We start from the raw sequence: 16,163 nt of genomic DNA on the forward strand, positions 1-16,163 counted from the left end.
TATAGTACTCCAAAATCCCTCTTTCCCCTATAGCTTTGCCTTCAGCTTACTGTAAGCATCTTAATTTGATATGGCATTTTGAGTTTAAACCCTCCCTGCATACATTAGATATACATGAAATATGTATAGATAAACAAGGGTGCTGGAAAAGTTGGGATGGAATATTCAGTAATACTCATGTCTGCTATTTTAATCATTCACTAGAAAATAAATAAAAGGCAATCACAATGGCTACAGCATTTCAATAGCTCCATTGTCTGCAAAAGCTGCACTATTAATTTAATACGCTGTGCAGCAAAGTTGTCAGAAGGATGGCTTTGATTGTACAAGTGCCTCAGTAAAGTACCTTTGTTGAAGCTGAGCACTTTTTTGTATTATTCCCTTCCCCAAAACAAGGTTAAATCTCATTCATATTAGGTATCATTAGTTGTCAGAGAGTTCCATTAAACCTTATTTATGCCTGTGTAAACCACAAACTTGCATTTTCTAGTTAGTGTTCACACTACCTTTAGTGGTATGTCATAATTCAAGTCAATTTAAAAGCCCTCAGGTTTTGAGTTTTTTCATGCTGTCATCCCCACCATTAAGGCACCATTTCACAGTTGGGCTAAGCCTGTAACACACACCAAGAAAAGGAAGTTTGAAAGTTATTCCCCTTACTCGTTATAACTGTTTTTCTTTTGCACTGAAGTAACCATAAGATACGTTTCCCTGTGCAGAAACAAAGGGCTGCTAGACAAGGCTCAGCTGTGAGGAGTTACGCTGGTGCTCATACGGAGCAGAATCAAGGGAGGCAGAAAAACACTGGTACTCCTCCCTTCAGCTAAAGCGGGTCACTTATGGAAGCAAAAGTCTCAGTGCTGTGAAGCACAGCAGATGCTCTGCAGTGGGCAATCCTCCTGCATAGCCAATTAGGATGCAGATATTCTGAATAAAACACCCGCTGTGAGCATGAAGCAGGACTGAACCAGCATCAACCCTGAATAAGGTATTCATGAGACACCTGAAGTAGGGATTGATTTCAGACTGCAGTAAGTCTCAGATGCCTCCTCTTCCTAGGGGAAGCAATTTCAGTCATTCCATTCTGCAAGGAGCAAGTCCTGGATATATGGGAGTGGGGATGTACAAAAGACTACCAGACACACAATTCAGGACTGACCTCTTCTGTCCCTGCTCATTTTCTTAGGTCAGTTAATAGCACTGCCCAAGGAAAGTAAAGGGGTCAGCCCTTCCTTTTGCTTACCTTGGGCCCACAGACTATTAATCCCTCTCAATTATAGTCACTTAAAATATCAACCTCTGAATTTTTGAAGAATTTTATTTTTCTCTCAGACATGGTATTTAAAGAGAAGGAATGTTTTGTATAGTAAGAGTCCTAAGCACTTCTCCTTGACAACACTGTACTGTTATTTTAGACTCCACCAGTTTATCCTGCATACAGGTCAACTGTGTAGTTGAGGTCACTTACTTCCAGTGAAAGCTATCCAGCGGGCATATTTAGTAGCTTCTCTTCGCCAGTGGGAAGCCACCAGCAAACCACATGTGACAGTTAGTGAAATGATTCCCATAATGATGAAAAATAACGTAGTGACCCACTCAGGAGGCAGCCGTGGAGGAATACAGGTCCTGTCACGTCCATGGATGGTTTGACACTGTCGCACAAGGCCAACTGTGAGAGCACCTGAAAATACACAGCAGAGAGGCAAGTAAACTTTCAAAATCCTCTCTGAGGGGCGCTCAATTGCAAACCAAAGCTCAGAATCGTCCAAAACTAAGGGATCCTTTCTCTGATGAACATTAATAAGCCTTTCAAACACATGGGATGGGGGGGGGGGGCATGCTTTAAACATCTGTCTTCATGTTCTTTCATCACACGCTTGCACAAGTTGAAGTGAGATGGCTGCAAGCGGTATCTGGTTCTTGAGTAGCAATCAAGGTCTAATCAAAGGGATAAAGCACTCCTATAAAGCCTGCCAATAGCAGCTGAAGTGGTAGCTGAGATGTACAGAGGATCACTCCCTCATCTGTGCAAGATGAAATACTTTTATAGTCTAACAAAATGAGCTGCAGCCCCCTAAAATGCCTTTAATTGTCCAATGCCTTTTTTCTGTCATCTGTAAATACAGCTTTAATCCTCGAAGTCTTGCAGCAGAAACTACATTTAATTCATACCAAGATTCTTAAGAAGATTTAAAAAAACCCCACTTCTTGACAATAACTCTGTAAGAGTCCCTCTATGCAAGAGACTGGTCAATTCTTTCGACAACTAACAAGAGTTACTACACACACAAACTGGGATATCTACACAAAAGATCTATCAAAAAGATCCTAGAAAAAGGACAAGACTGGTACAAGAACCATAAAGTTTTACACAAAATGAGGTATTTCCTGTTAAATAAAAAAAAATCCAATTTAAAATCCAATTCAGTGCTTTTGAGACTCATAAAGAAGCTTTTAGTAAGCTTTAATAGTGAAATTCTCTTTATTTGGAAAATTTTAACCCAAAATTAACATGCAAGATTAAAACCCATTTCTTCCAGTGTCTCTTAAACATTAAATCCTATATTTCTCAATTTTGTCTCTTCTTCTGAACTGTTTTCCTAAATAATCACAACTGTACTTTATCTAAATGAGGAAAAACACCAACAGTGGATAATATTAGAGTCAACATCTTCCTCCACAAATTGTTGTAAGTAAATATTGTTATAGTTGACCTGTTTAAATAAAAAGAGGGCAACTTAGAAACAATTACAGTAAGATTTGAAGCTTAGGTTTTGCATGTCTTTTGGAGGGAGAAACAACTGTCATACTTTTTAGCTTCTTTTTGAAAAAAAGCATGAAACAAAGCAATAAGTCAATAGTCAAAAGGGTAACCAGTCCTAGCATGCACGTCCTAGCACCCTGGGGCCAGTTTCTGCAAGTGTTCAGATCCTGTCTGCTTACACCTCAGCAATGAGTACCACCAGAATCAGCTTCTGAGCTTAGAATCGCAGGTTTTGCAATTAGCATGCAGAATATCATGTTTTATTAGATGTAGTGCTTCTGATACACTCCTAGAGGATGAGAACCAAGAGCAAAAACATTACTGAATTAGTTCTGTTGAAGCATTCCTGTAACCTTTGTTTAGACTACAAATTTTTAGCCCTATTCAAATACATCCTTTTAATTACATATTCATCAACTGAAAGAATCGGAGATAACTTTTCAGCTAAAAGCTGAAGTAAAATCCTTTTTAGAAGTGTCAGTTACAAAACCAACAAAATTGGCATTTTCTACTCCAGGTATACAGCAATCACACCGTTGCTGTGCCCCAGGACTATACAAAACTGAGCCAGAATTACACACATAATCTTGCACAGTTCACATACCTGTAAAGTACACAGTTTTACATGAACTGCTTCTCAGTTGCTTTTTCATAGCCTGCAATGTTTTCATTTTACATCAGCTGCTGGGGCAGAGGGGAGATGTGCACATGTCCTTAAAAGTCAAGCTCCCTGAAACACACACACATTGCAGAACCTCATACAAAACACTAAATAGTTTCCTGTAGTTTGGGGATAAAGAGGCTATTCACTGCAGTATCATAGAACAGGAAATTAATCCCAAGCACTCTGCAAGACTAAGACTTAACAAGAGTTTTACTATACTTACAGTAGAAGTCAGTTTTTTCTAAATTGCAATTCTCATCTAAAGAATGACTTCATAAAAATGACATCACACACTCAATAGATGTTTTCTGAATTCAGAAAGCTCTCCTGAATTCAGTGGCAGTAATTTAGTGCATTTTTAACTTTGGCAAAAGCAACAGTGATAAGAACCGCTATGCTGGACTCCATTCCATTTTGTGTATTAACTGAAACTGAAGAACAGTTGCTATAGATGAGCATGTATTGGAAAGAGACAACTCATCTTTCGGATGCAATTTGCCATTTATATTCAAGACATTTTTCAATTAACAAGAGCACATTTAACAGGTCAGATTCAGACAGGACCAAAGCTGAGCCCAGCAGTGCCATATCCAAAGGAAACAGAGGAGAACTCCATCTTGAACTACTATTTTTCAGTGCATTTTTTTTGCTGTCAGCATCTACTTGTCCAAAGGCTGATTTTCTCAACACCCCCCCGCAACAAACCCACAACTGAACATGAAAAAAGAGAGCACAAAAATCTCTCAATTGCCAGTACCAGGGTACCATCTGTTTTGAAGACACAAGGATAGGTGGCAAGAAACTACTCAGAGCAGGGTTTCCTAAACATCACTTCCAGTGCCCAATTGTGTTGTTCAACTCTTTTTTTTTCTTTTTTTTTTTTTTTTTTTAATCAGAGTTTTGAAGTGTCAGCAATTAAACTTCAGGATCTGCCATTTTGGAGGAAAAATACAAACATTACTTTATGGTTAAGCTTTTGTTAGCATGTACTTAGTATTTTCTCTTAACTCTGCTTCATGGACTACAAATTTGAAGTAGATATACTCCATATTCAAGGTTTTGAACCTTGAGTCTGCAAACTCTGTGGAGGCAAATGGAGAGCAAAAGAAGGTTTGTAAACTATTTCCAAAGGTTCCACAAAGGTAACTGGGAGAAACAACCTCATTATGTGCTTATATATTTAGTTAAAGTTCAAGTTTAAGTTCACTATACAGGAATACCTCACTTATGTACATAAACTGTGCAGAAGGAAATTGAACCTCATAGCTTGCTCCCATAGTGACAAAGCTCCTGTTGAATGCAGACTTCAAAAGAAGTATTTATTTGCAACAAAATTCAAAAGAACAGTGGGTTTACATGGTATTTTATTGTCTTGGTCCCCTTCTTAAGCAATCAAGCAAACAGTAGCCAGGCAGCTGCCAAAAACTTGCCCCAGAAAATCGTGTTTAACCTTGTCTAGTCTATCATTGAAAGGAGGGACATAGATACTGAATTGAACAGTCTCCTTCTGCCTGTAGCTAGAGAAGAGCCCAACAGTCCGTCTCAAGCCAGTCACCAAGTTCCACTCTGATCCCTAAGTAAAAGAGGTTTTTAGTCGTTCCCTCAGAACAATTCCAGCATAATCACTGAAAATCTAAGCACCTAACACAGGTATAAAACAAAGAGCACAGGTAATGCTAGTAGATTAGGCAGCTTAAAGATGGATACAGCCCTAAAACATGTGCAGTGGAGTAACCATGCCTGCCCATCCTCCACCTCCCAATGCCTGCACTGCACAGCCATCCGGAGCTGTAACGACAACCTGGAGATGCAGGGGGCTGCTCCATTCTCTCACATGCCTCTCCCTCTGTATCTTCCGAGACTGGCATTATGCAGGTCAGTACAGCTAGTGCGAGAGGTGATTAGGATATATATTTCTCATTACTAAAAATGAGATACAGCCTTGATCAAAACAGAAAATGCTGCACTGAGCAAATGTCAGTGAAGTGGTCCTTAGTCTTTTCCAGTAAATCTATTCCCTAAAGTGCCGGTGCATTTCAAAAACATTAAACAACCTTCCAGTAGTGACAGTCTGACTATAACCAAGATTCCAGTTTATACCAGTGAAAAGATTTCATGATCATATTGCTACGCTACCTCACCCAACTCCTCTAGACCACCAGTAATGCTCTTTTTCTGACACTACATATTTTCACTAGAATCACTAATAAAAAGACTCTTTAACAAATACACCAACATTTGGGAGCATCACCTGTTTAACAATTAAGTTTCACAAAACCGTTGAGGGAAAGAGGGGAAAAGGCACCAAACCAAAGAAAGGCAAGCCCTCATTTTTCCCCTTTGTGCAGATGTGCGGCTGCCACGGAGCCGACCCACAAGTCCCACTCCAGCCCCGCCAGTGCTGTGCCATTCCTCTCCCGTTTCCGTGGTAACTACAGAGCCACCAAGGAGGAATCACAAGCTATGGAGAGAAACAAAGATTGCTGCAGCCCTTTCACTCCCCTACCTCTCCATCACTTCTGAATTATTAAAAGTGGCACAGCGATACCGCAGCTGGAAAGCAGTAGCATAACAGCAGCTATTCAGATGTTCGCTGTTCATCCATTATTTGATTGCCAGAACACGTGGGATCAAGCGTGCCAGATGGACACAGGAGAGGTGCCACTGCCGTGAAGAGCTTACCATAGCATAAAGAGCAACTAATATGGTAAAAGCACGATGCAGTGAATGAGGTGGGGCTCAAATGTTAAAAGGTCACAGAGCTCAGCAGCTACGCTGTCTCCTGAACATACAAAACACAAATCCCCAGAACTGTTCTTGCTCATACAGCTTGGGGTACCTGCTCCTCCCCTATCCTCCACTACTGTCCCCACTTGAAAATGTCCTTACTATTTCCCATCATTTAAGAGAAAATGCTATTCCTTGGGTTTAAATGCATCTGCAACCCTTTATATTCCCTGACAACAGCTTCCTCACTTTATCTTCCATGTATCAACCACATCCTTAGCAAAATGCCTATTACTAACATTAAATAAACATTACAGGCCAATATGCCTAGTGAGGAGGTTAAAACCTCCAGCTGCTCCCAGACAGCCCGCCCGCCATCCCTCCCTCTCTGTCCTGATGAGATGGCGTGGTTCTGCTAGAAACCCCAGTTGTGACTGCCAGACAATTTCTGCTCAAACAAGATACTTTACTTCAGTGTACTGCGGACTTGTTAAACTATCTTTGCAAAGCGAAGAGCACAGTTTACAGGGTTCCTAATGAGGTGCTGGTGACGTAAATCTTAGAGCACCGCCAGTGTGGCAAGGACACTGATAAATTTTATGTTTTAGTAATGAGCACAGTGCATGGAGCTACGTTATTTGGGCACACTAAAACATTCATTGCTGCTGGTTAGGTAACAGTCACATGCCGGAGAATGACATATGTAAAATAAGGGCAGCTCAGTTAAGCCATTCGCTGCAACAATTATTGGGCCACAGACAAGGACAGGAGGAAATGAAGTTGTTCTTGGAAAGTTTCTAAGTTCTATCCAATTAATAAACTTGAATGGAAAAAGGTCTAGGTCCATCTAAGAGGAGGAACAGGCTGCAGCTGACTAGTGCACAGCTGCAGCTTGCTACCAAATCCAAGTGGAAACTTTAAAGGTCTAAAGAGAATGCAATGATTTGGTCATGGCAGACTAATTCCCTGTACCAATGTTAAGGATAACCATCAAGTTGACTTCGGCCACCTTGCCTTTAACATGTCTGCTGCTCCTTGCCTGCAACCAAGCCTCTCTGACAGAAGACCGCTTTCAAAGTGAGTGAAGCATAACCGAGGAATTCCTGAGAGGAACAAACAACAGAGCATGGTAAGAATAGTTTTAATGCAACTGCCTGTAACAGCAAACAAGGAGGAGGTATTTCCAAGAAGAAAATTTTTCAAAGTCATCCAAGGAATCTGGCAGTTTAAGTGGGATGTTTCCCAGTCTTACATATGGAATTTATTTTCCCACAATGAGCACTTTAAGTGATGTTACTATACAAAGGGAGAAGAAAGAATGACTTATTTAGGTTTATTTATATGTATTTTGTTTTGGGGAAAGTTTCTATTAATTCTAAATTCCAGGTATTAGTTCCCTGGAAACAGAGTACTCTCCCTTCTGCCTTTCCCAAAATCCAGGGAACTGACACTGCTGATCCTCCTGTACCATAGCCTGGGACGTACTGCAGGGTGCACATAGTTAGTTCTACTTATTCCAGGGTAAAACTCAACCAGAAATCAGGCCCTATACCCTCTCTTATGAGGAGATTTGTCATGCTTAGAATAAGCAATGCAGAAGGTTAGGGAAAAAGCTATGCTTTTGCAGGATATGCACCAACTCTGGTGTGAAAAGGAAAAAGATACAGTATCCTGCTGGTTTGCAAAGCACTTTAAAACCGGGGAGGAAAAAAGGATTAACAATGTTGGGAAAGACCTCTTGATTCTAAAAGGCATGGTCCATGTTGTAATAGTTAAAACAGAATCACAGGGTCTCTGTACGTAAGGTCGCACTGAATGACATGCACAGACACAGCTCATAGAATTTTTTTGTATCTACAGCTGCTCAGAATTATAGCCTTGTAAAAAGAAATGTAGTCAGTCCTCACTAAATTTTCAGCCATTGACCCATTAAAGCAATTTAAAAATGTTTACAGCCTCAAATAATGTCATATCAGAACATTTTGTAAAATAGCACATACACATAATTAACTGCAGCTAAGTAACCATAAGCAAGTCGAACACCCTTTCCTCCACTTTTTTTCATAGGTCACTGTTGTAGGACAATACAATAACTGGATTATACCTAAATAACTACACAGGCTATATAAAAGGATCAAAATATAAGATAGGATCAACTGCCAGTTTTCAATCAAGTATGAGAATACCATATCTGTTACTGTTCTTACATAAATAATTACTTCTTTTGTGAAGGATGGGGGTAGTTTAAATAGATGCTCTTTAGCACTTAGGTCACTAAAATAACTTCGAGGTTACCCTGCAAGTACAGTATTCAGGATGTGGCACAACAGATTGATTCTTTTATTGCGGATGTTCCAGTATGTTGTTCAGTTAGTAAATTAAGAGGCAACCAAGTTCAGACTTAAAGTAAGATTTATGAATGTTAACGGATGATCTAGGGGAAGGCTTAAAAGAATAACAGAGGATTAACTGCAAAGGCACAGAACACAGGAGTTCAAAACAAAGGGATTATGAATTATCTTTCCTGTCCTTTGTATGCCATCTTGGTTTTGGCATTCACTCCAATTTGTCTCTCAAATCATCTAATAGGTATTGCAACCCTGGAGGAAAAGCTCTGGAGTGTCTCAGTGTGAAGCAGACCAGATGCAAGATCAATTCATATTTATTGGTATGAAACAAACACCTAAAAAGTATTTATACAATGTTAAAAGATCAGTTTTAATAAAGACCTAGGTTTACTTGCAAAGTCCTTGCTATCTCTAGAGTGCATCTTTTAAGAGCAATTCAAGTCAATATTGCAAGATAGAGCATGTTATTATACAAGCTGCTATTTCTCTTCTCCATTTATCCCCTTCTCTGAAATCAGAACACTCCCTTTCAAACCAACTTTGAAATGCACCATCCTTCTTGCTCTAGAGGTGTAAAGGTGTTTCCTTGTTTCAGGAACTAAGTGACTTTCTTAAAAATACTCATATTGGCAACAGTAGGTTAGGTAACATCCCTAGCTTCAAACCCAGCTTATGCTACCTATGAGGAACCGACCAACTGAATTCTATTTAACAATCTAACGTCCAGAGAATTTAATTTATGAGGTACCATTTTGGCACTCTTTAGAACTCCAAAGTTTACTGGCTTTTAAACAGAAGAATTCTCATTTTTTAAGTCTAAACTCAATGTTAAAAGAGTTGTGGTATATTAGCAGAAAAGCCTGCCTTGCTGCTGAAGACCATCTGGTGCTTGAGTTCTCGCAAAAGTTTTCAATTCAGTGTTTGTATCATGCCTAATTCAAACCAAATCCCCCCTCCACAAAAACCGCACAGTCTTATCCCTCCCTCCTCCCACACCCAAAGAGAAAAAAAAAATAAAATAAAAAAATCACAGGCCAGCTATTGGGAAAGATCCTTATGAGATGACAATCATTATGATATACAAGTTGGAAGCAATGTTTAAATTGCAGACATTTGGACCAATAAAAAACAAGTTTATTTCTGGATTCCAACATACAAGTTTCAATGCCATGCTGCTTGTGTATTGGCGTGTTGGTTTTTTTTAATATTTGGGTTTTGTTCTCTCTTTCTCTTTTTTTTTTTTTTTTTTTTTTTTAAAAGAGATGGACCACCACACACTGAAAGAGCTATCCTCAGGCAACAATGCAGGAACAGCTCTCCTGAGGACATAACAAAGGCTCTGTGTGTTCTCACATATCAGAGCCAAGAAATCTGCCCATGCTGAAGGTATTCTTTTCCATTTCAGAAGACAGCATTAATTAAATGTTGGTAAACAGGATCTCTAATTAAAGTTGCATCCTTCTGGTTGTTTTTCTGACACTACAAGCATTTTCACAATAGGATAATGTTGTCGGTGACTAGAATCTTTACAGTTTCTGAAGTGGCAAGGACCTGGAAAAAAATAAAGAACTTAACGTTTGAAGTTTTGTTTTTTTACATTTAGCTTAAAAAACAAAAAATCCATAGTTCCATTTTTCTCCCAACCAAAATAGAGCTACTCAAAGTTGACAAAATTCACTGCCTAAAAAAAGATCAAAGGCAGTGTCAATATTTAAAAGTGATTTTTCTAGTCAGCTACACCAGTTTTATGCTGTATGTTCAGTTGAAAGCCAGAAGCTATGACACCTACAGCTGTTCTGCCATTTAACATCTGATGAGCTTGTGTTCTTTTTAACAGAGTTATATTTGGCTTCAGACAGAGTTGTAAAATGATACCTCCCCCTCCAATACACCACACAACTCTACCCCAGCCTTCTCAGAAATGGTCCACTAATCACTTCACAATCATATGGTTGACGTGCAGGCTCTTTGAGGCTGGCCATCATCTACAGCAGTCAGTGATGCGAGGTGACCAGGCTGGGTCAGTAATTGCAGCACCAGAATTTGCCACATGGCATGAACACAACATAACCAGCTAGAACACAGAATATTATGGATCTTCACAGTTCAGTGGATCACTTTCCACGTAAGTGTCTTATAAGGTGGTCTGTTCACAGGCTAGCAATAACTGGACTTCAGAACTCTCCATTTTTAACTCCTGCATATCTAAAAGCACCACTTCACCTAGTCAGTTGTGTTTCAAACTGAATAGACGTCCAAGCAGATCAGAACAGATACACCAAAACCCCCAAATCACACCGAGTAAAGAATCCCGTTGTTCTCCATTCCTGAAGATGAAATATCTGTCAACCTTCCTGGTTACAGTCTAAAGCAATTTCTCCAGCCTAGTGACAAGGGCGTTCAAGGGTAGGGAGAAAATTCAGGGTCTGGCCCTGTCCTCAAGATTGCTTGTACATTTTATCAAATGAAATTCAGGAGGAATAAGGATCATCTTCCTCTGTCAGCTGTAACTGTTGTGCTTTGAGCTGATCTCGGCTTGTGTCAGACACGCTCCAAGGACACCCACTGATCTGGCTCTTCCATGGCCTTATGAATCACCCAGTGGCGTAAGGTGAAAAGAGAAGTGTTGAAATGCGTTTTGGCATTTATATGGTTAGAAACATATTTGCAAATTTTAGGTGTCTGCTCTGCAAACACTCAGCCTAAATACACCTTATGTGCTTGAATGCTTTCTTACAGCTGAGCCTAACTTTCTCCTGGTCCACTGCTGAGAGCAAATTTTAGGCCCAGACTGCCCAAAAGTACAGCAGACCTACTAAATAAAGAAAAAAATATTTAAAAAGCAAATAAAGTGTACTAACAATCTGATGGCAATTTCTTTAAATCACGTAACTGATGGCAGGATTGTATTTATAGCAATGAGGACATGAGAACGGAAGTTTGCAGGTAGAAGTAATACCTTTTCTTAGAACAACTAGAATAATTGGAAAGATTAAGCACATTTCTGGTCTTGCAAGCCCTTCCTTGGACACATAAGCTTCCCCCACTCTACTAACTGGGGATATAAAAGATACTATCTACATCTACTAGACATGCTTTTTTCCATAAGGCACCTTTGTCAATTGAAGAATGGCACCTGAAAGTCCCAAGACATATTTCATTGCAACTAGAGTAATATTTCAAGTAGAATAAAACCTAACATTAGTTTTTCTTCCTAAAGGCACTTTTTAACTGTTGCCAAAGCTGTGTATGACATGCTTGTAACAACTGGCAATACAGGTTAAACTGCACTTTACATAGAGATTAGGTACAGGGCCAACAAAGATTTATTCTGTATAAGTAACGCTTCATGTGCTGAAAGACAGACTGACATATAGCTTAACGACATACAATCCATCCTCAAGGACAGCTAGCACAGTTTCCTGGCTGATTAATATTTTAAGACCCCTCAGTATAAAAGGTAACTTCAACTTTTCAGGCAAATTGCAAAAACAAAACAAAACCAAAAAAAAAAAAACCCAAAACAAACCACCCAACCTTCTTCTTCAGTAATAATTCTCAAATTCAAGCATTTACTAGTTCCCATCACAACAAAAACACTGAAAGAAGAATAGGAAGGCAGGGAGCATAGTCAGGATTTATCCTGAAGTTCTGTTTTCTTAACCCTTTTGCTAGGTGTGCAGGTTTTGGCTGGGATAGAGTTAATTTTCTTCACAGTAGCTAGTATGGGGCTATGTTTTGGATTTGTGCTGAAAACAGTGTTGATAACACAGGGATGCTTTAGTTACTGCTGAGCAGTGCTCACACAGAGTCAAGGTGTATTCTGCTCCTCATCCCACCCCATCCCACCAGCGAGGAGACTGGGGGGGCACAAGGAGTTGGAGGGGACACAGCTGGGACAGCTGACCCCAACTGATCCAAGGGATATTCCAGACCGTGTGACATCATGCTCGGCATATACAGCTGGGGGAAGGAGAAGGAAGGGGGGGACGTTTGGAGCGATGGCGTTTGTCTTCCCGAGTAACCATTATGCATGATGGAGCCCTGCCTTCCTGGAGATGGCTGAACACCTGCCTGCTGATGGGAAGGAGTGAATGAATTCCTTGTTTCGCTTTGCTTGCCTGCACTGCTTCTGCTTTACCTATTAAACTGTCTTTATCTCAACCCATGAGTTTTCTCAGTTTTACCCTTCCGATTCTCTCTCCCCCATCCCACTGGGGGGGAGTGAGCAAGTGGCTGTGCAGTGCTTAGTTGTTGGCTGGGGTTAAACCGTGACACCAGGGCAAGTCCTTGTTTTAGAAGCCTGCATAATTTAAGCCTGAATTATTTAGGCAATTAACAGGTGCTGTCTGTGCGGTGATAACACTTCCTCACTTATCACAAATCAGCATCTACAAAAATAGACTGGAGCCTTTTTTTTTGCTAGAATAAGAGAAGACAGACCACTCCTGAATAGTTAAATTTGCACTTTACTGAAATAAAATACAACTTTATCTTAACAGCAGGGCTCAGTCCTTTCTGAACAAGTGGGACTATTCTTAAAAAGCAATCAGATGTTATATAGTGCTCTGAAGAGCATATCTGTTAACATATGTTTATACAGTTGTTATACTGACATTCTGAAACAGAATTCTTTCTAATTTTAGATTCAATATAAACAGCCAAGAAATGCTCTGTCTTTATCGCCAACTTCATCTTAGTGAACATATACTTACAGAGAGCATTTACTTCAGATTACATTGGGCATAAGTCAACAGACTTCTGCTTGTAAAACAGCAACTACTACTTCTAGCCTTTACTCTCTTTATTTCACCATTTTTCATGTATTAACCTTCAGGGTGCTTCTTGTAATTGCTAAGTGACCCAATAATATTCCACTGAAAGAATTTATGAGACCACATTAGAAATTCTTGGCCATTCAATCTTTTCAGGTTTCCTGTACAATCTTGTTGCATAGTTTTTAAATTGAATTAAGTGTAGGTTTAAAAAACAAAGTGAAACATGCTTCTTCCCACACGAGTTTCCACAATGGAGAACTATATCATTAACACATGAATTTAGGTGCATAATTAGTTTTAGAATGGAATTCAACCTAAGGAAAAAAAAAAAAAAGTTCTTTCTTCGCCCTTGTGACTTCTCTTCCCCAACAGCATGCAATGCCTACAACCCTCCTCACATCAACAGGCACAGAAGATGCACTGCATTTTCTCCTCTACAACAAAGGAGATGAGAATCTTCCACTGTGGCAGTTCTGGAGCTGACACTTCCACTGACTGTGGGAATACTGTTGGTCACTGTCTATGCTTAAGGAAAGGTATCTCTTAATGCTTCAATTTATAATATCTCTGTTTTGTACAGAGAAGACTGAACATTAAAGCAAATTTCAAGTCTAACAAATCACCTTCTACACAAAAGTCAACCTTCAAGAAACTTGAGGTCCATCACAACCTCTTACCAGTTTTCTTCACTTTGTTTTGGTATAGACATTACAATTAAAAGTTGGGTATGTTTGACGCATTAAGCTCATACTGATGAAGTTACAGATAAAACCATTCCCCCTTACTTGTACATTTGCCCTGCCTATCACGGAGGTCAGGATCCATCCCATTTCAGATGTATACAAAGATTTTATTGTAGAAAGCAAGCAGTTTCACTGAGATATCCTAATAACATTAGTATATATGTCATCAATCTGAGAAGTATAGAAAGAATCTAGATTCAAAGCTGCTCTTTTGAAGTATTCACAGCAAAGCAGTTCTGAGGTACACTGAACAATCAGATGTCCAATTCTCTCTTACTCTGATTCCATACCTATTCCTTAAAATACAACTAAATTTCAAATTACATTGCTGCCAATAGCTGGAAGCAGTCACAGCAAAAGAAGTGGAAACAAGGCAAGAATAACCTGGACAATGACTGGAGAGAGAGCAAGAGAACAGGAAATCCAGGAGCAAGAACTGCAAAACTATAAACTGGGAAGCTGGCTCAATGATGAGTGCTACAAAAGTAAACTACTTGACTTTACTGCCTATGAACACTGTCATTTGATTATTAAATTCTTGGATGTACCAAGCACAGAGACAGCTCAGCCCTACTAATGCAGTGTCCAAACAACTGCACAAAGAATTGTTCACGGTCAAGTTCAAGGCCTAATGTGAACTGTCTTCAACTGGACAAATATTTAAAGATCTAAGTGGGTTATTAATCATTACACCTTGAGAGACTGTCATGCTTAATAATCCCAAAGTGCTTTGTAATTTATGGCACAGAACTGCAGCTACCATGAGGCTCTTGGGTAGCAGCCAACTGTTGCTTATCACACTACGTTGCATGGATAGGAAATGCTGGCTTCTGATGCTGCAGTAAAACCCTGGGAGGCTTTTGATGCCTTCACAAGGGAACATTTTAGTTCATCCCAAGGACCCAGACATAATAGACTGAGTATGTTTTGCTCAAAGAGAGGAACTAGACTCTACATACTCTGTGGAATTTTGAACCTCTAACTCTTAGCAGCTAGTGTTTCATACTTCATTAGCTCATCCTGCAGACAAACCATCACAATCAGACTGTTTCCTAAAGTACCCAAGAGAGACCAAACTCTTGTAATCAACTCTATTTACAAAATTGAAAAAGTATATACAAGATAATACATCAAATAGGAAATCAAATATAATAGGAAGAAACCAAAAGCTTCACCCTCAGAAAGGATATGACCTCTGACTGTTCCTATGGAATTAGGCCAATATAAGTGCTTTGCCAGTCAAATGCTCTAACTTGTTTCCCCTCTCCTTAAAATAGACATGTACCCTGCACAGATCCTCTTCTTGGCCATATCTCCAGTTTTTCAGATCTGTGTATATCTCCATCAGTCAGAGGCTTGGGGAAGAAAAATGAGATTGAACAAAGCAGCTGGAGCACACGTAAGGGGATTGCTGCAAAATTACCATAGAACTTTTTTCCTGCATATAGTCCTCAATAAAAAAAAAAACAAACAAAAAAACAACTCTGTCCATTACTAAATTTGCAGGTACTGTAAATTATAACAACAGGTTTAATTATGTAATAAGAAATTGTTTAATTTAAAATTGTATAAACTATAGATTTATAACAACTTATAATTTTCCCAAATTACTTTGTACAAGAAATAAAAACCACCTCCATATTGTATTTGTTCCACCATACTACAAACATCATTTTGTATTTGATTTTAAAATAGATAGCAGCATTTAACCTCTTCAAATGTCAATATTCCTCCTCATCCATGACTCACTTTAGTTACCTTCTTCTGAAATACACAGGTATCAACCATTGCTGGAAAAGGATTCAAGAACTAGGTGAACTCCTGCTTCAGATGAAAATCCTACATACTGCAGCTGTATTGCAGCAGACAAGAAAAGTTAGTTTTCTCTACTTTGTTTCAAGACTAGCAAGAAAATAAGTGGGAAAAAGTTGAGCTGTTGTGAGGTACCTATAAAAAAGTAGGTCAAGCTTAAAAGTTTGACCTACTGATCTTCTTTGCCTTGGCAAAAGTACAAATGGAGTTTACATAATGTTGCTCACATGTAAGTGCTGGCTGGAAACTAAATGATACAAATGTTTTTAATAAGCCTAGGTCACTAACAGGATTCCTTTTTTTTTTTTTCCAGACAGTTTTAAATCT

General features: G+C 39.2%; 1 protein-coding gene across 1 annotated transcript in view; it reads right to left on the reverse strand.

Moving 5' to 3' along the window:
• Nucleotides 1-16,163, reverse strand: part of MOSMO (modulator of smoothened) — a 33,776-nt gene that overhangs the window by 10,513 nt on the left and 7,100 nt on the right. The window contains exon 2 of the mRNA XM_075058947.1: nucleotides 1,469-1,681. Within this exon, the coding sequence (XP_074915048.1) occupies nucleotides 1,469-1,681 (213 nt within the window). The remainder of the gene's footprint in view (nucleotides 1-1,468; nucleotides 1,682-16,163) is intronic.

This window comes from Buteo buteo, chromosome 27, assembly GCF_964188355.1.
Source record: "Buteo buteo chromosome 27, bButBut1.hap1.1, whole genome shotgun sequence".
In the NCBI taxonomy this organism is placed as follows: Eukaryota; Metazoa; Chordata; class Aves; order Accipitriformes; family Accipitridae; genus Buteo; species Buteo buteo.